This window comes from Protopterus annectens, chromosome 7.part0 (assembly GCF_019279795.1).
Source record: "Protopterus annectens isolate FY-2018-M chromosome 7.part0, PAN1.0, whole genome shotgun sequence".
NCBI classification, from domain to species: Eukaryota; Metazoa; Chordata; order Ceratodontiformes; family Protopteridae; genus Protopterus; species Protopterus annectens.
The window spans coordinates 1,142,400,255-1,142,424,489 of record NC_056739.1 but is presented as its reverse complement, the minus strand read 5'-3'; the positions used below and the strand labels follow the sequence as shown (position 1 = coordinate 1,142,424,489).

Below are 24,235 nucleotides of genomic sequence, written 5' to 3'. Positions count from 1 at the left end.
TTATTTTTTTGCGTTTGCTCTCTACTATTTGGAAACATTGGCATTTATCCAAATTTAGCCTTCCAAGAGGGCACCTGGCATCTGGGGCAAGAAACACTGAGGAAAATGGCGTCGGCTGATTCCTTTATACCCGAATAACTGTAGCTATGACGTCGGGTGAAGTGCGACACCAGCCGAGGCCAGACCCAGACTTTGGAATCCGGCCGACCGAAGGGCTGCCTGACGACAGGACAACCCATTTGTAAGGACTGCAGATGCATTCGTATCGGACATCTACATTTATGGTAGGTACAAAACTGTACTTTATGACTGCAACAGTGAAGACACTCTAACATCTACATTTATGGTAGGTGTACACAACTGTACTTTCTCTAAATACCACTAAAGTTTCCTCATGTGCAACCTGGGTAAGGGAAGCATGAGGATGGTGGCTGTCATAACACCCAGGAGACTCGTGTCTTGCTGACAGCTGGTCTGTGTGGAGGAGGGCTTGGAAATGGTTGGTCAGGAAGATTACTATTTCCGGAGGTAAAAATGCTCATTAGGTATGTCCAAATGCTGCACCCCAGGAAGACCTTGCCTTGTTTTGGGGATAGGGATGACTTGGGGAAGTTCAGAATGAAACCTAGTCCCTGAAGCAAGGACACAGAGAACTGGAGATGCTTTTTGAGGATCTCTTCCTATTCTACTAGAATCAGAATGTAGTCTAGGTATGGATAGAGCTGTATGCCCTTGGTCCTGTAGAAGGTTATGGTGGGAGCTAAGCATTTGGTGAAAAACCCTTGGTGCAGTGGACAAACCAAAGGCTAAGGCAGTAAATTGAAAATGAGAGCAGGGTCCAACAAGTATTTTCTGTGGTTTGGGTGTATGGGGATGTGGAGATGAGCCTCTTTCTGGTCCAAAGTGGCCATGAAGGATTGTGGTGGCAGTAGTGGAAGCAAGGTCTGTAGAGACAGCATTCTGAAAGAGGGGACTTTTAGGTACGATAAGTCCAGGATTGGTCTCCATGGTCCATCCTTTTTTGGAGCTATGAAAAGTCTGGAGTAGAAACCTTTTCCTTCTTGCCTTAATGGGACAGGTTCTGTGGTGCCTTGTGCCCATAGCTCCTGGATAATGTGTGGAATTAGGTGGAGCTGATTTTTGAGTGGGAAAGGAATGCCCTAAGGGTTGGGTCTCTTATGCCAGAATTGGAAGTATCAGTTTTCCAGTCTTGCCAGCACCCAGTTGTCCGTGGTGATCCGTTTCCAAAGGGGCAGACAGAGACTGGAAGACAGAGGGAGTAGGGCAAGGCAGTCTTGCATTGTTGCCATAATTTCTGTCCTGAAAGGACCGTCTTTGGGCTGGCTTGAGAGGTAGTCCTTAAAGAAGGTTGTCTCGTCCCTTTCCTGTGCTTACTAGAGGAAGGGGTGCCACAGAAGGGGCCCTTCTGACACGGGATGTTTTAGCAAGATAATTTGTGTAGAACTTGGGTGTGGGAGAGACTAGCCAGTTGTCCTGCAGCTCTTTGCTTTTTTCCTGCAGATTTTTAAAAAGCTCTGCAGATTGCTTTCCAAGTAGATTATTGTCAAGAAGGGGCATCTAGGATTTTTGACTAAAAGCTCGTGGCAGAGGTTGAAGCTTAAGACAGGAGTATCTACGCATAACAGTTGCAGCTGATTTAGCAGAGGCCTCTGCTGCATCATAACTGCATCTGGCCACCTGGGATGCCATGGATAGCTTAAATGCTACTTAAGTTTTGTTAGGGGAATCTGGCAGGGAGCTGAGAAGCGTACATGCTTGGGAAACCAAGTCCAAGGCAAATTTAAACATATGAGTTTTGTAGTTAATAGCTCTGAAAGCCAGGGTAGAGGGAGGTACAAGCCTTCTTCCCCAGTCTTTCTATACATTTACTGTCTCTAATCAGAAGGTAAAAGAGATGAGGAAGGGAGCAATGTAAGTAGTCTATCTGGGGCCACAGCTATGACAACAGGGGCTGCCAAGGGAGGCTTTACAAGGAATTTGTGGTCCTCTGGCACTTTATAGAAACTGTTCTTCCTTTCTATAGTTCCTCATTCCTCTCTCCTGGCACTTTACTAACAAAAAAAAATTCATCTGCTTTTACTGTATTTTGTGTTTCCTCCTACTTTGTTTTGCTTTTGCCTCTTCTTAAAAGTACTCAATTTTTATTTATTCTGCTGCGCTTATTTGCTGCTTGGTCGTAGCCTGATTAAATTGTAACTGTTATTCTAAGTCTTTTGGTTTAAGCACTTGGGCTTCATACCGGTTGTTTTACATTAAGAAGGTTTGTGATCTGCACTGTTGTGGCAGGACAGGTAGCTTACATCCTTTTAAGCTGGGAATTTCTGATTGAAAGCTCAGTGTAAGTGTATTAGTTCTGGTTTAAGCACTTGGGCTTCAGGCCAGTTATTCTACATTAAGAAGGTTTGTGGTGTACACTCTTGGAGGAGAGGCTGGATTCTGCCCTTCTGAGCTGGGAATTTCTGGTTACAGGCTAATTGTGCCTGCTTATTCTAACTGTTTCTTTCTGAAATTGGTGCGCCTTGTTGCTGTAGCATAGAACCAGATTCAGGGCTGCTGAATCTAGCTTTGTTTGTATAACTTGAGCACTGTTCCAGGCCATCTTTTTTGGAGAAGGTTCTCCTGCATCATAGTAGTGGGTGTGTGCAGTTGGAATTTGTCTGAAGACTGCTGGAACAGGGCTCAGTTTTGAGTTTTTTCCTGGTTAATTGGGTAACTTGTTTAAATCGGATTGTTCATTTTCTATTTTATATATATATATATATATATATATATATATATAATGGAAAAATTGCACTTCATTCATCTGCTTTTACTGTATTTGTGTTTCTTCCTACTTTATTACTAGGGGCATTGACTACAACTCTGAACTGAGATATAAAACAATAATATTTTTATGCGCATTTAAAGTGTTTATCTGCTTTATTTTCTGGGAAAAAAAAATATATATAGGTTCATAGGTTCATACTAGGCTATCTGCCCTAGGGCATTTATAAGCCTAGCCAGAGTGTGTGTGGCTTTCACCACCCCTTAGGATGAGAATACTATACCCATTAGTTTGCTGTGCCTCTGTCCAGCAGTGACACAGAGATGATTCCCGGGGTAAACCTACAATCTCCCATCCACTCGTCAAGATTTCTCTTGAACAGTCAGTGAGGGGCTCTGCCTCACATGGACTGGGATTCTGTTCCATAGTGTAGGGAGTCTCTGGGTGATGAATCTGTCCCTTCAGCACGTCCTATTTATATCTGTGTTGAGGTCAAGTCTCTTGCTCTCGTGGCTCTGGTGGATTTGGATTTTTTGAGGTGGAGCATGTCCATTAATTCCGGGTTGGACATGGCCTTGTATGTCAGGCACAGATCACCTCTGAGCAGACGGTATGCGACTGAATAGAGCTGGAGTTTCTTCAGTCTGGCATCATATGACATATGTTTGAGCCCCTTTATCCTTTTGCTGAGGAACTTTTGGGGTCTTTCCAACTGCTGCAGGTGTCGGGTAAGGTACATTCCGAATGGGGCGTTGTACTCAATCATTGGTCTGATAAGTGAAGAGTACAGGGATACAATGACCTCTCCTGATCTGGATGTGAATCCCTTCATGATCAGGTGGGCAATGTAGAAGGTCTTTCTAACCACTTTGGCAATGCAAGTGTCAAAAGAGAGGTTACTGTCAACTTATATACTTGTTTCCTGCCTTTCTAAGTTAGTATAGTCCAGTTTTCAGGTTAGTGCTGAATTCAGGGCTGTCACAAATCTATGTGCTTGCCCATATCTTACTTGGATAGAAGGAAGTTTCTCTGCTCACCTATGAGGGGAGCTTTGAGCAGCCTATCTGTCCCTGGAGGGGTGGTTTCAGCCCAGAAAGTAGTAGTTTATTGGCCATTTTGAGCTAATTTCTCATTTCCCTGCTATAAAAAATGCATTTGCCCAGTTTTGCATGCCGGGCAGCGCCAGTTAGCTAGGGTATAACTATTCTCGGCTCCACAAAGTCTCCTCTTCAATTTTTCCTTTGGAACTAGACAAAACTTTCAACTTAAGCACTCAAGCCATTCATTAATCAGCCTGGCACTTCCTCAAAACTCATAGCAAGCAGTTATAAACCCTAGCACTACAGAAGGACAAGGCTTTCTATTCGACCTTACCAGCCATTCAGTAAAACAGTTTAGTGTACCTATCCATGCATGTCCAAAGGGCAGATGTTCATCATGTTACACTGCTGCAGTCATTACAATTGGGTTATCCTGCCGTCAGGCGGTCCCTCAGTCGGCCAGAATTCCAAAGTCTTGGTCTGGCGTCTGTTGCTTTCTCCTCCTCCCTGATGTCAGTGCGGCAGGGGTGTATAAGATGCAGCAGACGCCATTTTCTTCAGTCTTTCTTGCCGCGCGGTGCCCGAAGCAATAGCAGTTCGCAAGTGCCGGTCGGCCGACTCCTGAGATTTTCATTCCGAATCCAGAACCGAAGTCTTCTAAAAAAAGCTAAGTACCCCTTTGGGGAAACTTTTTCTTGCCTCAGACCGATGTCAGTAAAAGGTAATAACTGTATTTCTTGTGGGAAGCAAATGCCTCATAAGGATTTCCACTCCTATTGTATTCCATGCCTAGGCCCTGACCACGATGTCACTGATTGTCGGTTTTGTGCTAGGTTTAACAAGCGCAGTATTAAATGTCGGTTTGATTTTGCCCGACATTATTTTGGCGGAAAATTCAATTACACCATGCCATTGGAAATTCCAACGACCGCAATGCATAAAAAGCGCAAGGACAGGCATCCGAAGCCCAAAACTGACTAGGCCTCTTCTAGGCCGGTCACCAATTCTCCGGTTTTCAGCGAGGCGCCTATGCAGCCCCTGACAGCTGCTTCCACAGAACCACGGACTGCCTCCGCCTCCCACATGGAGCTGGCTGGGCCTTCGGACGCACTTGGTCTTCAGCTTTCCGATCCTAACCCTACAGAGGAAACCAAAGTAGCTGAGCAATCCACAGCTACAGAGGGTGTTTTCAGACCTACCCAGTTTAACCATTAAACCCTCTGCTAAGTCTAAGCCCCCCTTAAAAGCAAAGAAACACACAACTCTCTCCAGGACATACTTCCATGCCTAAGAAACAAATGCTAAAAATGGCCGAGGACCTAATCACCCTGCTCAGGGGGTCCCATCCCCCTCCTGATAAAAGGCCCAGACAGGATGCAGACTTTGAATCTTCTGACCAGGTGTCCATTTCCTCAGACTCTTCCTTGGACCTAGGATATTCTTTATCTCCTTATGAGGATTCTGATGCTGAGGAATCAGTTCCATCAGCCTCTCTGCCTGAGGATTACTCTTTTGGGGGAGGCCTTACATACCATGAGGAAACATTTCCATTAGGAAGGCCAGGATTACTCGGAATCCAAGAAAAGGCTCAGACTTCCTTTTATTGCCTCAACACAGACCCCTTGCTATCCCGCCAGTTTTAGATATTGTAGATGTGTTCACTGAATCCAGTTTAAACCCTGACCCCTTACCCCCAGCCCCAGTTAAACCTGATGGATATTAGAGTCCCTGACTCTCACAAATTTCTGTACAAAAGCCCTGTTGCTGACCCTGAAACTATTTATTAGAGACCCAAAGGGATTAAGGCCTCATCAGCAAAAAACCCAGTCCCCTCTGACAGATTCCAGAGCATTAGATAGATGGGGAAAGGGTATATACGTCTGCAACTTTAGCAATGAGAGCCTTGAATTGCCAGTTTCACATGATAAAATATCAGCAATTTTTGATGTCTCAGTTGAAACAAAAGATGCTTCTAGATACAGATCCTCCTAACCTAAAACATGCAGGATTTATTGCATGCAGCTGAACAAGTGGGAAAACATACTTTGCAATGTGGGTTTGATTCCTTAGAGGCCTCCTGTAGAGCAGCAGTTACAGGCTCTGTCATTAGAAGGCATGCTTGGTTAAAAGAACATACGGTACCAGATCATGTTAAGGTCAAATTATTGGATGCACCTTTACAGCGGGATGTGCTGTTTGGAGTTAAGGCAGAGGAGGTATTAAAGAAGGAGGAGGATAAGGCAAAATCTATGCTAACTGTGAACTATTTCTTACAGGTTCAGCCTCCTCGTTTTAGCAGAAATTGGCCAACAAAGAATTGGTCCTTTCCAGACACAGACCTCAAAGGGGCAGATACAGACATCCAAGAGGTAGAGGTCCGACACAAGGCCCTTACAGGCCTCGACAATGGGGTACACCAGGCCAGAAAGAAGGGGAAGACAGGCCTCAACCTTATAAAAAAACAGCCTCAATGACTTTCCACTGCAGCTGCCAAACAGCTCTCTCTTGGCAGCCCCCTTAGGAGGAAAACTGTCACTTTATCACAACTGGCATTGCATCACCAAAAGACAAATGGGATGTTCATCGTGCATACAGCTGCAGTCATAACAGATGGGTTCTCCTGCCGTCAGGTGGGTCCTCGGTCGGCCGAATTCCAACGTCTAGGTCTGGCGTCGGTTGTCGTCGCTTCTTCCCTGACGTCAGTGCGACAGGGATATAAAAGAACCAGCCGATGCCATTTTCTCCAGTCTGTCATGCCGCGCGGTGCCCGAAGCAGAAGCAGTTCGCAAGTGCTGGTCGGCCAGCTCCTGAAATTACGAAAATTTTGCAACCGAAGTCTTCTTGAAAGCTAAGTACCCCGTTGGGGAAACTTTTCTTGCCTCAGACCGATGTCAGACAAAGTTAATAATTGTATTTCATGTGGGAAGCAAATACAGCATAAGGATTTTCATTCCCTCTGTATTCCTTGCTTAGGCCCAGACCACGACGTCTCGGCCTGTCGTTTTTGTGCTACATTCAACAGACGCACCATTAAGCGTTGGGCGGAGTTCGCCCAGCATTATTTTGGCAAAAATGTAACTACATTATGTCGTCGGGTACTCAGACTCCAGTTTTGTCTAAAAAACGCAAAGATAAGGACCGACACACGAGGTCCGCGGCCTCTACAAACACCACGCCAAAGCCACAGGTGGTCCGGTTCTCAGCAAGGCGCCGACACAGCTCCTGACTACCGACAACACTTCATTGGAGTCTTCTGTGCCCGAGGTCGCAGACTCCTCGGCCCACACCCCGACTACAGATACCAAAGCCACTCTTGGTGGTGAATCTCAAAATGTAGACAGGTCTGCCTCCTCTCAAGGTGTCTTCAGACCTTCCTCTTCTTTTTCCATCAGGGCTTTCACTAAGTCTAAAGCAGCCATGCATTCTAAGAGACAAGCTACACAGGGCCTTTCACCAGGCCCCATGCCTAAAAAAACAGATGCTTAAAATGGCTGAGGATTTAATTACTCATCAGGGGTTCTCAAACCCCCCCCCCCCCCCGACAAAAGGCCCAGAGTGGAGGAAGAATCCCCCTCCTCTGACCAGGCCTCCATTATATCAGAGCACTCTGAACAGGAACATTCTTACTCCCCTTTTGAAGATTCTGATGCAGAGGAGTCCATTCCCTCTGCCCCCCCCCCCCCAGAGGATTACTCATTTGGGGAAACCTTGCATACCTTAAGGGAACACTTCCACTGGGAAGGCCAAGAGTACTCAGATTCCAAGAAAAGGCTTAGGGATTTTCTCTTGCTACCTCAGCACAGGCCTCTGGCTATACCTCTTGTCTTAGACATACTAGATGATATGTACTCGGAGGCCTGCCTTAACCTGGATTCTTTACCTCCAGCCCCAGTCAAGCCTGACTGGTACTACTGGGTTCCTGACTCACACCAATTTTTATACAAAAGCCATGCGGCTGACCCAGTCTCACAGGGCCCCAAGGGAATTGAGGCCTCCGCTGCTAAAAATCCATTGCCTTCCGAGAGAGATTCCAGATCCTTAGAAAGGTGGGGGGGGAGGTGTATACCTCAGCCACCTTAACCATGAGGGCATTAAACTTGCCAGTTCCATATGCTAAAGTACCAACAGTTTCTGTTATCACAGTTGAGAAGTAAAATGTCACAACCTGAACCAGACTTGAAGGAGTTGCAGGATTTGATGCATAGTGCAGAACAAGTGGGTAAACATACCTTGCAATGTGGTTTTGATGCTCTAGAGGCCTCATGTAGATCTGCTGTTACAGGATCAGTGATACGTAGACATGCCTGGCTCAAGGAACAAACCTTACCAGATCATGTCAAAGCTAAATTGCTAGATGCCCCTCTTCAAAAGGATGTATTATTTTGTGTTAAAGCTGAGGAGGTATTAAAGAAAATGGAGGAAAAGGCTAAATCAATGCAAACAGTGAAAGATTTTCTACAGGTACAACCTCCACGTTTCAGTAGAAATTGGCCTTCCAAAAATTGGTCCTTTCCAGCCTCGGACAGACCCCAAAGAGGTAGATACAGGCGCCCGAGGGGCAGAGGGCAAATCTCAAGGATAGTTTAGAGGCAGACAATGGCAAGCTCCTACACAGAGGTGGTGAGGATAGTTCGCAGCCATTCAGAAAGCAAGCCCAATGACTTTCCCCTTTACATGCCAAGCAAGGCTCAAATGGCAGCACCCTTAGGCGGAAAACTGGCATTATTTTCAAAAAAATTGGCATATTGTCACAAGACAAATGGATCCTGGACATTATAAACAGAGGCTACAACCATTTTCACACCCTTCCAAAAATGAGGCATGCCAAACCTGCCACACAATCAAAGGGCTGAGGCACAAAGACAAATTTCAGATCTCCTGGACATGACAGCTATTCAAGAGGTACCTACTTGTGAACAAGGTCAAGGTTTTTATTCCAGACTATTCCTGGTACCAAGGAAGGGAAAAGATTGAAGACCTATTTTGGTCCTATCCATCCTAAACACATTTTTACTCGTACCAAAATTCAAGATGCTCACTTTACAGCAGCTTCTTCCCATGCTGGGCAAGGAGTCCTGGCTGGTAACATTGGACCTCAAGGAGGCATACCTGCATGTCCCAGTCAGACAAAATTGCAGAAGATACCTCAGATTTCTTGCAGGTTCAACCCATTATCAATTCTCTGCATTGCCCTTTGGCTTATCTACTGCACCCAGAGTATTCACGAAATGCCTGGCATCAGTAATTGCCTACTGCAGACTTCAAGGGATACAAATATACACCTATTTGGATGACTGCCTGATCCAAGCAGGCAGCAAGCACATACTTCTGAAACATCTGGCTTATGTACTAATGTTGAATTCTCGGATACACAGTCAACAAAAAGAAATCAAGGCTAATACCTTCTCAGAAAATTTTCATGGGTGCCAACTTGGACACAAACACCCAGATGGCCTACCTCACGCCAGAGAAGCAGGGGCAACTAACTCAATACTTCAGAACACTAGCAAATTTCTCCACGCTGACCAAGGAAAATCCTGCAGTCTCTGGGATTCATGGCATCTTGCATCCTACTAATCCCATGTGCAAAGCTGCATATGAGGAAACTTCAGTGGTACCTGAAAAACCTATGGTCTCAACACAGCCACAGTTTGGAAACAATAATACCACTAATTCCATGTTTTCAAAAGGAATTTCTGTGGTGGGCTCAAGCATGCCAAACACATGTCTCCCATTCTGCAAGCCTCAAGCAAATCAAGTCATCACAACAGATGCTTCGGACTACGCCTGGGGGGTGCACATGACAGATCGGTGCGTTCAGGGCAAATTGTCCCAAAAAGAAAAGCACCTTCACATCAATCAAAAGGAAATGCTAGCAGTAATAAATGCTATTATAGCTTTCAAAGACCTTCTGCATCCAGGTCAACTATTAAGGACAGACAACACCACAGTAATGTGGTACATAAACAAATAGGGAGGAACCCATTCATACCCCCTATGCAGGCTGGCCATGTCACTTTGGAACATGGCTCTGGACTTACAAATCGAACTTCAAGCACAGTACTTGCCAGGCAAGGAAAACACGCTGGCAGACAACCTAAGCAGAAATATGACAGATCCACACAAATGGAAGTTGCATCCTCAAGTTTTTACAGAGATAATTCAAGCATGGGGAAGGCCAGACATAGATCTCTTTGCCTCCCACAAAAATCACCAATTGACAAAATTCTGCTCAAGGACTTTTCATCCAAAGGCCTGGAGAGTGGACGCTCTTTCAGTTGGACAACAATGACAGTTTATGCCTTCCCACCTCTTCCTCTGCTGCCCAAAGTTCTATTAAAAACCAGAGCAGACAGACCAAAGATGATTCTCATTTCTCCAGACTGGCCAAGACAACACTGGTACCCACTCCTGAGGAGCCTGACGCGTTCCCCACCATGGACCCTACCTCTAATGCCTCTTCTGACTCAGCACAGCTTCAAAACTCTTCACAGTCAGCTGAGAACACTTAGTCTGGCCGCATGGAAGATTCCTTAACATCACAACAGACCCTACTCTCCAAGGAGGTGCAGGATGTTATTTTGGAGGCCAGAAGGCCGTCTACTAGAAAAGCTTACTCCGCAAAATGGAAACTGTTTTGTGCCTGGAATGAGAAAAAGGGCCATAATCCTGGAAAACTTAATTTATCTCAAATATTACAGTATCTAGCTGAGCTGCTAAGCAGTGGACTTTCATTCTCCTCCATCAAAATCCATGCCTCAGCCATTTCTGCAGAATACAACACTGATCCACCTTTATTCTCTCAGTTCCTCAGAGGGGCTAAGAATATAAAACCCCCCAGGAAACGACCAATACCTGCTTGGGACCTCAATTTCATTCTAGAAAAGCTGACCTTGCCTCCTTTTGAGCCAGCTGCCTCAACAGATTTGCAATATTTGTCCTGGAAAACAGCTTTCCTTCTGGCTATTACCTCAGCTAGTAGGGTATCGGAACTACAAGCCCTCATGACTGTGCAGCCTTTTATCATCTTCCATCAGGACAGAGTTTCCTTACGAACCAACCTGTCCTTTATGCCAAAAGTGGTATCCAGGGTAGCTTTGAATCAGGCTATATACACTTACCTACCTTTTATCCTAATCCTCAAAATATAAGGGAGAGATTACTACATTCCTTGGACATCCACAGACAACTGCGTTATTATTTGGACAGAACAAAGCCTTTCAGAAAATCAGAACAGCTCTTTGTGTCCTATGCTATAGGAGCTCAAGGGAAGCCAATTTCCAAACAGACTATCTCAAAATGGATAGCCTATTGCATATGCTTTTGTTACTCTTTTCATGGCAAAACTGTACCTGCAGGCATCTGATCTCACTCCACAAGTGCCACAGCTACCTCTGCAGCTTTCCTCAGAGGAGTTCCTAACAAAGATATTTTGCAAGCAGCCACTTGGAATTCTGTGCATACCTTCTCCAAGCACTACCACCTACCATTATACTCCAAAACTAGGGCAGGCTTTGCCACTGCAGTCTTGCAGGGCATCCTGGCTCTTCCTAGTTCCACCTATGCCTACCCTTTCTTAGCTTTGGGATTCTACCCATCTGTTATGACTGCAGTTGTATGCACGATGAACATAGTACAGTTTTGTACCTACCATAAATGTAGATGTTGGAGTGCTAATACAGCTGCAGTCCAGGTTTCCTTCCCTCCTTCCCCACTTGGGACAGGCCTATTGGCTAACACCTCCTCATACAAACCTGATTGGGATATTCATTTATGGTGTATTTGCTTGCAACTACTGTATTTTGATTATATGGCATTGCTTTATTACACATTTATGTATTGCCTTCCTTCTGGGGGCACCTGACATCTGGGGCAAGAAAGACTGAAGAAAATTGCGTCTGCTGGTTCTGTTATACCCCTGTCGCACTGACATCAGGGAAGAAGCGACAACAATCGACGCCGGACCTAGACTTTGGAATTCGGCCGACCGAGGACCCGCCTGACTGCAGGAGAACCCATCTGTTATGACTGCAGCTGTATTAGCACTCGAACATCTACATTTATGGCAGGTACAAAACTGTACTTTCTCAACATTATATCTCAAGGTTACAGGTTCCATTTTCACACCCTACCAAGGATAAAAGGAATGCCAAATCTGCCATCAAACAAATTACAGCCCTCATGGATATGAGAGGTATTAAAAAGGTAACACCACAGGGACAAGGATTTTACTCAAGACACTTTCTGGTTCCCAGAAAGGACAAAGCCTGGAGACCCATTCTCGACCTTTCTTCACTAAACACTTACCTGGATGTTAAGAAATTCAAGATGTTGACACTACAGCAGCTTCTTCACATGCTGGGCAAGAAAGCTTGGCTTGTGACTTTGGACCTCAGAAGCATACCTGCATATCCCTATCTGACAAAACTGCAGAAGATACCTCAGATTTCTAGCTGGTTCAATGCACCATCAATTCTCTGCACTGCCATTTGGCTTATCTACTGCGCCCAGGGTCTTCACAAAGTGCCTGGCACCAGTAATTGCATTTTGCAGGCAAAAAGGAATTCAAATTTATCCATACCTGGATGACTGCCTGATTCAAGCAGAGAGTAAGGACATTCTACTAAAGCATCTGGCGTATGTAAAAAAGTTGTTGCCTTGGGTACACAGTAAATGAAAAGAAATCAAAACTAGTGCCCTCACAACAGTTAATATTCCTGGGTGCCAGCTTGAACACAATGGCCCAGATGGCTCATCTCATGCCAGACAAGCAAGGACAAACTGACTCAATATTTTCAATTAATGGCAACAAAGACCCAACTCCCTGCAAGAAAAATTCTGCAGGCCTTGGGCTACATGGCATCTTGCATACTGCTAATTCCATATGCCAGACTGCATATGAGGAAACTACAATGGTACCTAAAGAGCGTATGGTCTCAACACTGTCAGTCTGGAAACAGTTATACCACTAATTCCTTGCCTACAGCAGGAGTTTCGATGGTGGGCACAAGCTTGTCACCTCAACCAGGGACAGCCTTTCACTCAACCCCCAGCCAGGCAGACCCTGACAACAGATGCATCGGATTACGCCTGGGGAGCACACATGGCAGGAAAATGAATCCAGGGCGAGTGGCCCACAGAGCAAAGACATCTCCACATCAATCAAAAAGAGATGCTAGCTGTGCAAAGTGCTATTATAGCTTTCAAGGATCTACTGCATCCAGGACAATTACTACTAAAGACAAGACAACACAGTTATGTGGTACATAAGCAAGGGGGCACACTCCTGCGGACAAGCCATGACCTTGTGGAACACAGCTGTAAACTACCAAGTTCATCTGCAAGCACAATTCCTGCCAGGAGAGAAAAACACACTGGCAGACTACCTAAGCAGAAACATTATGGACCCACACGAATGGGAACTGAACCCCCAAATATTTGGAATGATAACACAAAAATGGTGGAGCCCGGACATCTGTTTGCTTCTCCAAAGAACTGCCAATTACAGAAATTCTGCACAAGGAGCTACCATCCACAAGCATGGAAAGTGGATGCCCTCTCATTCAGCTGGAAAAAACTGCAAGTATACGCTTTCCCTCCTCTACCTCTCCTTCCAAAGGTTCTCATAAAAGCCAGGCAGGAAGAGCCAAAGATGATCCTGATTGCACCAGACTGGCCACACCAGCACTGGTACCCAATCTTAAAGAACTTAGCTCAAGAACCACCCTGGATTTTGCCTCAAATCCCACAGTTGCTGACAGCACAACAATCTGATACTTCACAGCCAGCTAAAGACCTTAAATCTAGCTGCATGGACAATTCCTTAGTCAAGTAAGCAATGCCTCTCTCCAAAGCTGTTATGGATGTCATTCTGGAGGGCAGAAGGCCTCGCACCAGGAAAGCATACTCTGATAAATGGAAGAGATTCTGTGCCTGGAACCAGGCGCACAGCCTTGACCCTCTTGTCCCAAACATTCCTCATACTTCAATACTTAACTGAGATGCTGGACAAGGGCATTTCTTTTTCATCCAAGTTCCACGCCTCAGCTATCTCTGCTCATTACAACACGGATCCACCAGTTTTTTCTAATCCTTTGCTCAAACAGTACCTCAGAGTGGCTAAAAACATAACATTTGCCCCGTAGAGCACCATCACCAACTTGGGACCTCAACTTTGTTTTGGAAAATAACTTTACCTCCTTTTGAGCAAGCTAACACAGCAGAATTAAAATATATATCTTGGAAAACTGCTCTGCTACTAGCAGTAACATCAGCACAAAGTTTCAGAATTACAGGCGCTAATGGCAGTGGAACCTTTCCTCATCTTCCACCAGGACAGGGTGTCTTTAAGAACGTAACCCTACGTTTATGCCAAAGGTGGTATAAAGTGTGGCTCTAAACCAAACTATTCACTTGCTAACGTTTTATCCAAAACCACAGAATAAAGGGGAATAGACTACATTCTTTGCACATTCAGACAGTTACTCTTCTACTTGGACAAAACCAAAGCTTTCAGAAAATCTGAGCAATTATTGGTAGCATACGCTGCAGGAGCACAGGGAAAAGCCATTTCAAAGCAGACTATTTCAAAATATATGTTTCTGCTATACCCACCGTGGGAAACCTGTACCTAGCAGTATTAGATCTCACTCCACCAGGGCAACAGCCACTTCAACTGCCTACCTCAGAGGAGTACCTACCAAGGATATTTTGGAAGCAGCAACATGGAGTTCTGTCCATACCTTCACCAAACATTACCATTTGCGTTACCATTTGCCTTTATACTACAAATCCAGAGCTGGCTTCGCCACTGCTGTACTGCAGGGCCTTATAGCCACCCCTAATGCCTTATAGATCCAGCCTCCCTACCTCAGCTTTGGGATTCCACCCAAGTGTAGTACAGTTTTGTACCTACCATAAATGTAGATGTTAGTGTAAACACTGCTGCAGTCCAGGTTACCCCCCCTCCCCCTCTTGCTTTCTGGTACTTACCTAGGGCATCTACCCTTTATTACCTTTGGGGAGTATTTGCTGGTAACTAAAAAATGGTGGTTTGCTTTTCTTTTGTATTTTTTACTAGCAATTTGAATTGCCTACCTATTTGGGGGGGGCACCTGACATCTGGGCAAGAAAAACTGAAGACAATGGCGTCTGCTGCATCTCGTATACCTCTGTCGCACTGACGTCGGGGAGGAGACAGCGACAGACGCCGGACCAAGACTTTGGATCTCTGGCCGACTGCAGGACCGCCTGACGGCAGGATAACCCAAGTGTAATGACTGCAGCAGTGTTTACACTCTAACATCTACATTTATTGTAGGTACAAAACTGTACTTTTCAGGTGTACTCTCCAGTCCAAGTGGTGAATCTGGGCATTTTGAGGCAGTTACAACTGCCTCATGTACAGAGACAACCCCCTCCTCCTACCACCAAGCACTAATACATGCGAGAGATGCAATTATACAGCCAAACTGGGAGGCTAAGCTCTCTCAACCCAAGACTGGATCAAACAGTCAAGAGGAGAAGGGAAATACTGGCATGACACCACCAGTCTCACAGACCCATTAAACCAGCACCGGCAAAAAACACACTTAAATACACGAAAACATACTTGGAGGCTCTAAGTCTGCAAAAGCAACCAAGCCCTCCAAAGTAGCCATCCAAGCAACCCCCCCAACAAACCATGAAACACATTTCACAAAACAAGTGTGCCATGCAATCACAGCCCTCAAGGCAAAGTAACATGCCTAACATACTAGTAAGAGGTGACTCTATAGTTGGGCACACGACGTCCCACTCACTAGGCTGAATAAGACTGTTACTGTTAGCTGCCTGTCAGGTGCCAGGATCTGCCACATAATACAAGCACTCTGGTCCCTCCAGAACAAGTACGAATGTGGCTGTCATTGTCCATGTTGGTGTGAATGACCTGAGCCATACCTCCCTCGACGACATGAAGAGACATGGAAGAGCTCTCTGATCTGGCCAGTATGACCCTGAGTAGCATCCTGCCCTCACAGAATGATACCACGGTATAAAGAAAAAAATATCAATTTTATTTATTGGCTAAGTTTCTGGTGTCATTCAAAGGGAATCCAGTGTCTGTCTGCCTGGGATGACATGCTCAACAAGCCACACTGCTTCGCTAGAGACTGCTTGCACCTGTCATAGTTAGGCTTTCAAATACTGGCCAAGGCTCTTGCCACCCCCATAGTGCCTTTTTTAGGCAAGGCTCAAAAGACAAACCCACCGCCGTAAATAGCACAAGTAACAAATCTTAGGGTAATACTAAATGCCAGAAGTCTAAACCTCTCAGAATGCACACACTCGAGACACTCCTCAGTATGGAGAAAATCTATATATGTGCAGTAACAGAAACCTGGTTTAAGGCTCCACAGAACACCCCAGCACTACCAGGCTACAACTCGTACCATACATTTCGGCCACAGAACCCGGACCGAAATACAAAAGGCGGGGGAGTATCCATATTCATCAAGGATACCCACACTTCCAGGTTAGTGGCACAGCACGATGCTTCAGAGGTTATCCACGTGCAAATAACAGGCAAAACTGCAGTTCAAATTGTAGCTCGCTACAGATCACCCACCATGTCCCAGGACCCCCATTCTGCGTTTCTGGAAACACTGGGTAACAAGGGTCCTACCAAGCACCCTAATATTCGGTGATTTCAACTACCCAAGCATTAACTGGGAGAACTACTCTAGTACTAACTCTCTTGCCCAACATTTCCTAGAATTTCTAAACTCAAACTCCCTGGAACAACTGGTCGACACTCCCACCAGAGGTGACACCATATTGGGACCTGGTCATCACCAACATGGACGACTGGTGTTCCACACCGGAGGTCAACCGCTCGCTGGTTAGATCTGACCATAAACAAATCACTTTGGATATCCACATTCTGCCCCCACCCCCCGACAAGGAAACCACCATGAAAAACATTTCAAAAGCAAACTTAGTTACTTAAGACTGAGGTGGAAAGTTTCAAAGCCTCCATGCTAAAGGATAACGCTGTCCAAGCTGCAATATCCTTTACTAATGCATTCTATGGACACCTACAAGAATGCATGGATCGTGTTATCCCAAGCAAAACCAAGACTCACTCCTCCAAGAAAAGGAAACCAGTCTGGTGGACCCCTGCCATAAACCAGCTATACAATAGGAGGAGGAAACTAGTACAGAATAAAGTAAAATCCCAAGAAGGGAAGACATCCCTGATAAGTATCCGCAAGAAACTACGATCACTCATAAAATCGTCCAAGGCAAGCTTTGAAAGAAAACTTGCCAAGGACTCCAAAGATAACCACAAGGTATTCTTTAGCTATGTCAAGAATCTAAGTGGCAATGCTCAGATCTGCTCGAAGTGCAGAATGGCACAAAATACACTGAACCAGCTGATATTGCCAACATCCTGGCACACATTCAGTACAAACTTCGCCCCTTCTCACCCCCAAAAGGGCCCATAACTCTACCAGAAGAATGTAGAGCTCCTGAAATCAGACACTCTGGTTAAAATAGCGCTCTAAAGCCAAAAACACAGCATCAGTGGGACCAGACTGTGTCCCAGGCTGTGTCCTACACGAGCTCAAAGACAAACTAATCCCTCAAACACACTGTTCAAACTCAGCCTTTCCACAGGCTACGTACCCACAGAGTGGTGCACCGCAACGGTTATTCCGCTCCACAAAGGTTGGAGATGCAACAGACCCCAGGAACTATTGCCCTATAAGCCTGACTAGCTTGGTCTGCAAGGGTATGGAGCACATCGTCATGGAACTCGAGACATTGGGAACCTCCAAACACTGGACCCTACCCAGTTCGGCTTTAAGGGTAGATCATGCCTCCTAAACCTGGTAGACTTTGAGACGGTTACCAAGGCTTATAGACAAGGGAAAGGTAGTACACAAAGCCTGCCTAGACCTCGCAAAGGCCTTCAACACCATTCCCCCATTCTGGTATTATAGACAAGCTCACCAGCCTGAACATAAACTCCTGTGTCGCAAGATGGGTTGCCAATTGGCTCACTGACAGAACCCACATGGTGAGAGTTGCGAGAGCTAGGTCTGACTCTAAACTGGTTACAAGTGGCGTTCCCCAGGGCTCAGTCCTAGGACCCCACCTGTTCAGCATATACTTCTCAGAGGTACAGACAAGCACAGTAGGACTATGGCTGACCAAGTTTGCAGACTGCAAACTAGGGGCTATAATTGACTCACCGGCTGACAGACATACTCCAAAAGGGTCCCACTGAGACTGATACCTGGTGTCAAAATCATGGCCTCAAGCTAAATGCCAAAAATTGCATAATTATTCCCTTTGGAAATAAAGTACCCACAAACTACCACATAGGTGGTAGTCCCCTAAATGCGGAAAATGTAATAAGGGATCTGGGGACCTAAGTAGATGATAATATCTCCTTTGATAGTCACATTGCCAAAGTGGTTAGAAAATCCTATGTGGCCCACCTAATCACAAAACATACAGATCAAAATAGGTCATTGTGCCCCTCTACTCATCAGACCCATCATAGAGTACAGTGCCCCATTTGGGATGTACCTTACAAGACACCTGCAACAGCTGGACAGACCACAGAAGTACCTCACCAAGAGGATCACTGGCCTCAGATGCCCTGTGCAGCTCGACTGAAGAAACTCCAGCTGTACTCTGTTGCATACCGCATGCTCAGAGGTGATCTCTGCCTGACATACAAGGCCATATCCAACCCAGAATTGATGGGCATGGTCCATCTAAAGAAAACCTTATCCCCTCGAGCCACATGCTCTAGGGATCTAAACCTCACCACAACAATAAATAGGATGTGCTGGAGGGATAGATTCCTATCCCCAGACTTCCTATGCTTTGGAACAAGATTCCAGTCTACATTAGGCAGAGCTCCTCGCTAGCACTCAAGTGAAACCTTGACGAGTGGATGTGAAACCGTTTACCCCAGGGATCACTTCAGTGGCTCTGCTGGACAGAGGCACAGGGAACTAATCCTAAGGGGGTGGCGAAAGCCAGCACATTCTGGCTAGGCTTATAAATGCCTGTGGGTAGATAGCCTAGTACCTACCTATGAACTTGTCTGGCCTCTCTGGAGCAGGTGGCTGGGAGTCTGGATTCTTTAAGCATGAAGCAAATGTGTCAAGGTATGCAGAGATCACTGGGGAATGGCAGACTGGGTGGGTGATTCAACCTGCAGCAATTCAGAGAATCTTTTTTTTTTTTTTTTTAGTTTGACATTTGGGAAGAATCCCATTTCAAGTATTCTTTCATCTTGTTGATGGTTTCATCAAATGTAGTCTCCGTCAATATAATCTTCATCTGGAGAACAATATTCCAGGGTGTGAGGCTGTTTGTGAAGCATAGGAGATAGACTCCTCTGAGCAAGATGAGGGCCGCCTCCTCTTCCTGGGAAGTAGGAAGGAGTGAGGTAGCAGAAGTAGGTCTTGGACTGAGCAAAGGAAAAGAGTGGGCTGAGGATGGTGTAGGCCTTAGGGCCATGAAGGCCTTTATCAGGGATTGAGTAAAGGACTGCCAGTCGGGTTGAATTTCAGGCAGGGTAGATACATGCTTAGTTTTCTGTCTTTCAGAAGGAGTAGTTTTCGGAGACTGTAGTTCGAGTCCAAGGGTCTTGGCAGCTGAAGGAGCCTCTGACTCCTGAGCTCCAGAAGGGCGTCCGGTAGAACCTGGATCCCCCTCTACATCGGGAATAACTCTGAATAACCAACGTCTTATTTCTGTGGGCATGCCAGCTGGCACTTAGAGTATGGCTACCTCGAGGGAGGCTGTAGAAGTGGACAGCTGTAGCAGGCGACCCTCAACCCCTATATCTGCGTTTGGCGGGAAGTCTGGAGAGACAGTGGTGGTAGGCCAGGAAACTTATTTTTCTTTGTGGGTTTTGTCAGTTCTGCCTATTCCAGATTCATCCTAAGGGCTAATTTATTAAGCCTTTGATTTTCTAAGCACAGGTTAAGGGCAACCAAATGGCATCTAAGGGCTTTAGGGAAGAAGGATGGGCGGGTGGTGCAGGAAGTATGGTCGTGTTCTCGGCCTAGACAGAAGAAGCAACTGTCATGGTTGTCTTTATGTGGAATTTGAAGTCCATATCAACATTTACCTATCTTAATTGACATTGGCTAAAGTAAAAGGCAGCTAACCAAGCGTCAAGCAATAATATATCTGTAAGAAATCCCCAACAGGGTACTTTAGCTTTGCAGGTCTTGGTAAGGAGGAGAGGAGTGATGTGATTGATTTGACGTTCAACTGCAGGAGAAAAGTTCTGAGGTCTGTGCGTGCAGACGTCACATTTAAGGCCCCTGGTTTATGGCACTACGCATGACGTCCCATGCACTACAACCAGGATGAAAACTTTTGTATAGGCGCTGACATTCGGGTCGCCTGAGGTGGAGAATCCCAATGTATGAATACTGCAGCATGAGAATGACATCCCCTTATTACTCAAACTGTAGAGGCCATCAAATTGAGTCTGCTTTAGGTCGGTGTCCTCTTGACAGCCAAATACCAATGGATTTCAGTGTGCCACTTGGCAAGACAAAGCAGGGATTTCCTATGATTTGTTACAAGTGGCTCCCTGAACCAGGTTAGAGTGGACCATATTGTTTTTGCAAGTTTCAGGCCCCTGTTCTTGGATCTTTTCACATTGCTGCCTTTCCTTCATTCTGTGCAAGCAGCCAATGAAAATATGCCTTGGTGGAGGACTGACCACAGTGTCTCAAGTATACTTTTCCCCTACTTTCCTGTTTCTCAGAGATAAGTACAGAGGTACAGATCCAGAAAGATTTTAGTGGCTTCCGGTTAGTCCATGCATCATGTGGTTTCTCCTGCTAACATAGTACACAAGCATTTTGTTTCTTTTGGCAGCTAGAGAAGGCATTTAGCCCCAGCAGAATGCTCCCCAGCGTGTGCTTTTTCTACTTGCTTTTGACAATTTAATCCTAGTGTCAAAATTCACTTGGCAGCAATGTCAAACATTTAGGGACATTCTTGCCTTTCTTAGCATTTCCCATGCCTAGTAAGATGACCTTCATAGGAACATTTTTTTTGAGGCCCATGGCAAGAGAATTCCATGCCATTATGGAGCAACAGTCCACACATCACACTGGTTTTGGTTGAAATGTCACTTTGGGGCCTAATCTTGTCTGTAATGTCTGATTAATACCCCCTTCCCCATTTGGCATCTGAGTGGATTTAGTGTACTTTCTCTGTAGCCCTCAATTTGACTGGGAGGATTTCAGCACTTTAAGCAATCTGTCTGTCTTAGATTCCCATAACATAAGGGCCAAGTATCCATAGAAATTAATATCAGCCAAGCAATCAAGATTTTTTCCTTACTACCAGAATGGAAATTTATGCTCCCTGCACTGTATGGATGTGCTAGATTACAAATGTACATTGTAAATAGACTGGAACTAGCTCCTTTCCCCTCAAGAAGAAAAACGGAGAGTCTGGAAAATGGACTTTGAATAAAGGCAGACTCCAACTGTTAAAAGACTGACAAAGTAGGTTTACCCTGATTCCTTCCATCCCCCTATTACCTGGCATTTCTAGTAAGATGTTTATGTATGTACCCTACAAAGTTTGAGATGTTTTCTTAATGCTGACGTCTTGTACTACTTGTCCCCCAGTCCCACATACTCAGATTCCATTGCGTGATGTATGTGCACGTTTTTATGTAAAACACTTGTGTAGTTTTGGTGCAAAGATGACGCAGGTTCACTGAAGTGCACATACTTGAGACCTCTGAACTGAATAATGATGTACCAGTTACTTTATGCTGGCTTACTTGTATCAATTTTTGTTAATTTAAATGTTTCAAAATGTTTGACTTGATATTGAGTTTGCAAAAAATGTAAATTTAAATTGCATTCATTGAGTTACATGGCATGTGTTCCTCTGGTAATTTGTATGGATATATTTGGGCTAGTTACTGGATGTAGTGTACATGGGAAGATGGAGCCAAGCCCTCTGGTTTCCATTATAGGATTCTTATGGATTGAGGATTTAGAAATGGGCTTCTTTGTAAACACTAAATTAGATGGTAAACAATCAGTGGTACATGAGGCTTGGTTACCACGGATATTGGTATCGAAGTTTCAAAAATATGATATTTTAAGTAGGTTGCATTGTTTGAAACTACTCCAGAAACCTTCATATGTGACAAGTGCACACTACAGAAAAGGACAGGGTGCTTTATAATTTAACTGGGTGTACACATCGTATTCTTAAGTTGTCCCATCGGCTTAAGAGTTTGTAATGCACCTGCCCCCCAGAAACTGAGAATAATTAGTTAAATATGACATGGGAGTGGGGTGAGGTATCCGAAGAGATGCTTAAGTAAAGTTGTGCTAAAATTTGCCATTTCTGTAGCATAAGTAATTGTTCATCAATTGTAGAATTTTCTATGGTTCAGCTTTCTTGGTCGAGCCACTGAAATACTCTGTTCTTTAAATTAATCATTTTGCAGTTCTTTTTAATTGCGGCTATATTTTAACGTTGTAGTAGTAGTACATACAGATGAACCTGTAGTCGGTATTGGAAATTGTCATTGCAATGTAGTGAAGTTCACTTTTGGGTGCATATCTTATTGCTCCACAGTGTACTTCCATGGGGCAAAGCACACGGTAGTTGTCACTGTGCATGTAAAATAGTTGAACTGGCTGTTTGCAGTGCAGGTTTTAGAAGTGTTGATTTTTATCATATTTGCAAAGACTTGACAGTTAAATCTGTTTCTTACAGGTGGTAGTTGCACAGAATTTTGAGACTGTTGTAAATGATGCCAACAAAGATGTGCTGATTGAATTCTATGCTCCGTGGTGTGGCCACTGCAAGAACTTGGAGCCAAAATACAAGGAGCTGGGAGAGAAGGTAAGTTTTGGTGTTTACATGTTTTGTGATCTATAGGAATCTAATTGTTTCCTTAAAAAAATAATGTAGTATTTATTGCATACAGTATTATTTTATCTTATTGCAAGCTTAAGTACTTCATAAAGCATGAGATGAGCAATCGAGTTAACATTTATTATGATGCATCTGCTTATTGCAAGTTAGTCCTGTATTCTTCCAGAAGGTCTAGTTAGAAATATTGGCACACTGATTTACATGTTAGCACAGACCTCCCCAGTTGACTTTGGCTTTTCATCTAACACTTAAATCCTCTATTAAGCTGAATACTTATTGATCCCTTGTAGTCTGTGACAGAAGTGCCTTTGCTTTTACTGGGATGATTTGCCCTGCCATCCTGCAGTGCACTTCTATGATAACTTCATATTTTGCCTGTTCTTCCAGGAGATGACTGCCCCCCCCCCTTGCTGTTCTCGTTTGGTTACCACTCTGTTGAAGTGGCTTTGTATAGGAACAACACAGTGAGTGATGAGCACAAAGATGTAGTTAAGTAATAAAAATCTCGCCACACGAGTACTGTTTTTGTATAGGATTTTTCTGCAGATTTGATCACTTGTGCTCCAGAGAGGAAAAGTTGTCACTTTGTTCAGCTGTGGGGAGAATCATTCTCATCCTGCAGCTGTGTTTATTTCTAAAGTGTCCTCAGTGAGTTTCTGTACAAAGGAGAAGTCGAAACGTAATTGATTTGACATTAAGACCCATCAGTAAGGTTTCCATAAGTGGGTTCATAGTTTGCATTCATCACAGTTTGGAGCACTTTTCCTTTTGAAGGTCCCAAACTTGGGGGCATGCACACAGTGCTAGATCTGATGTCTCTTTCATTTGCTCCTCAATGAATACTCAGGCACTTTCTGTAGATTCAAAGACCTGACTAAGGAGCTCCTCCTTTAGCCATAATGTCGGTGGCAACTGTTACCTCTTATCTCGTTTGCTACTCTACATTTAGGTCAGGATTATATTCTCTTGAGCTCTAGTAGGTTGATTTGTGAGTATAAAGTTAGAAATTCTTTGTAGTTTAAGTTGTCTTTAGTGATTTTTTACTGTTGGGTTTATTTGCTATATATATGTATGTGTATATATATATGTGTGTGTGTGTGTTTGTGTTTTTATATATGTCTGTATGTCTGGCTGGGTCTGGCTCGGATTTGGGACATTTGACTGAACACAAATCACTGAAAGGTGTATATGGCTCTTTTCCCACTGTAGTTGCGACCCTGGAGTTAGTGTATATATAGTAAGGGAAGGCACCCCCCCAACATCGGGGGGCATACCCTCCACATATTTTAACTATATTCAGAAAAGAATAATGTATTGGAATTGCAAGTATCCATGTATAAAGTTCAAAATATTTAATATGTGGGGGGGCTATGCCCTCCACATCCCTCTTACTATATATATATATATATATATATATATATATATATATATATATATATATATATATATAATCTCCAAGGTGGCACTACAG

The 24,235-nt window shown here is 44.6% G+C and overlaps 1 protein-coding gene across 1 annotated transcript in view; it reads left to right on the top strand.

Moving 5' to 3' along the window:
* PDIA3 (protein disulfide isomerase family A member 3) overlaps positions 1–24,235 on the top strand; it is a 1,140,556-nt gene that overhangs the window by 758,489 nt on the left and 357,832 nt on the right. Inside the window, exon 10 of the mRNA XM_044077721.1 lies at positions 22,603–22,731. Within this exon, the coding sequence (XP_043933656.1) occupies positions 22,603–22,731 (129 nt within the window). The remainder of the gene's footprint in view (positions 1–22,602; positions 22,732–24,235) is intronic.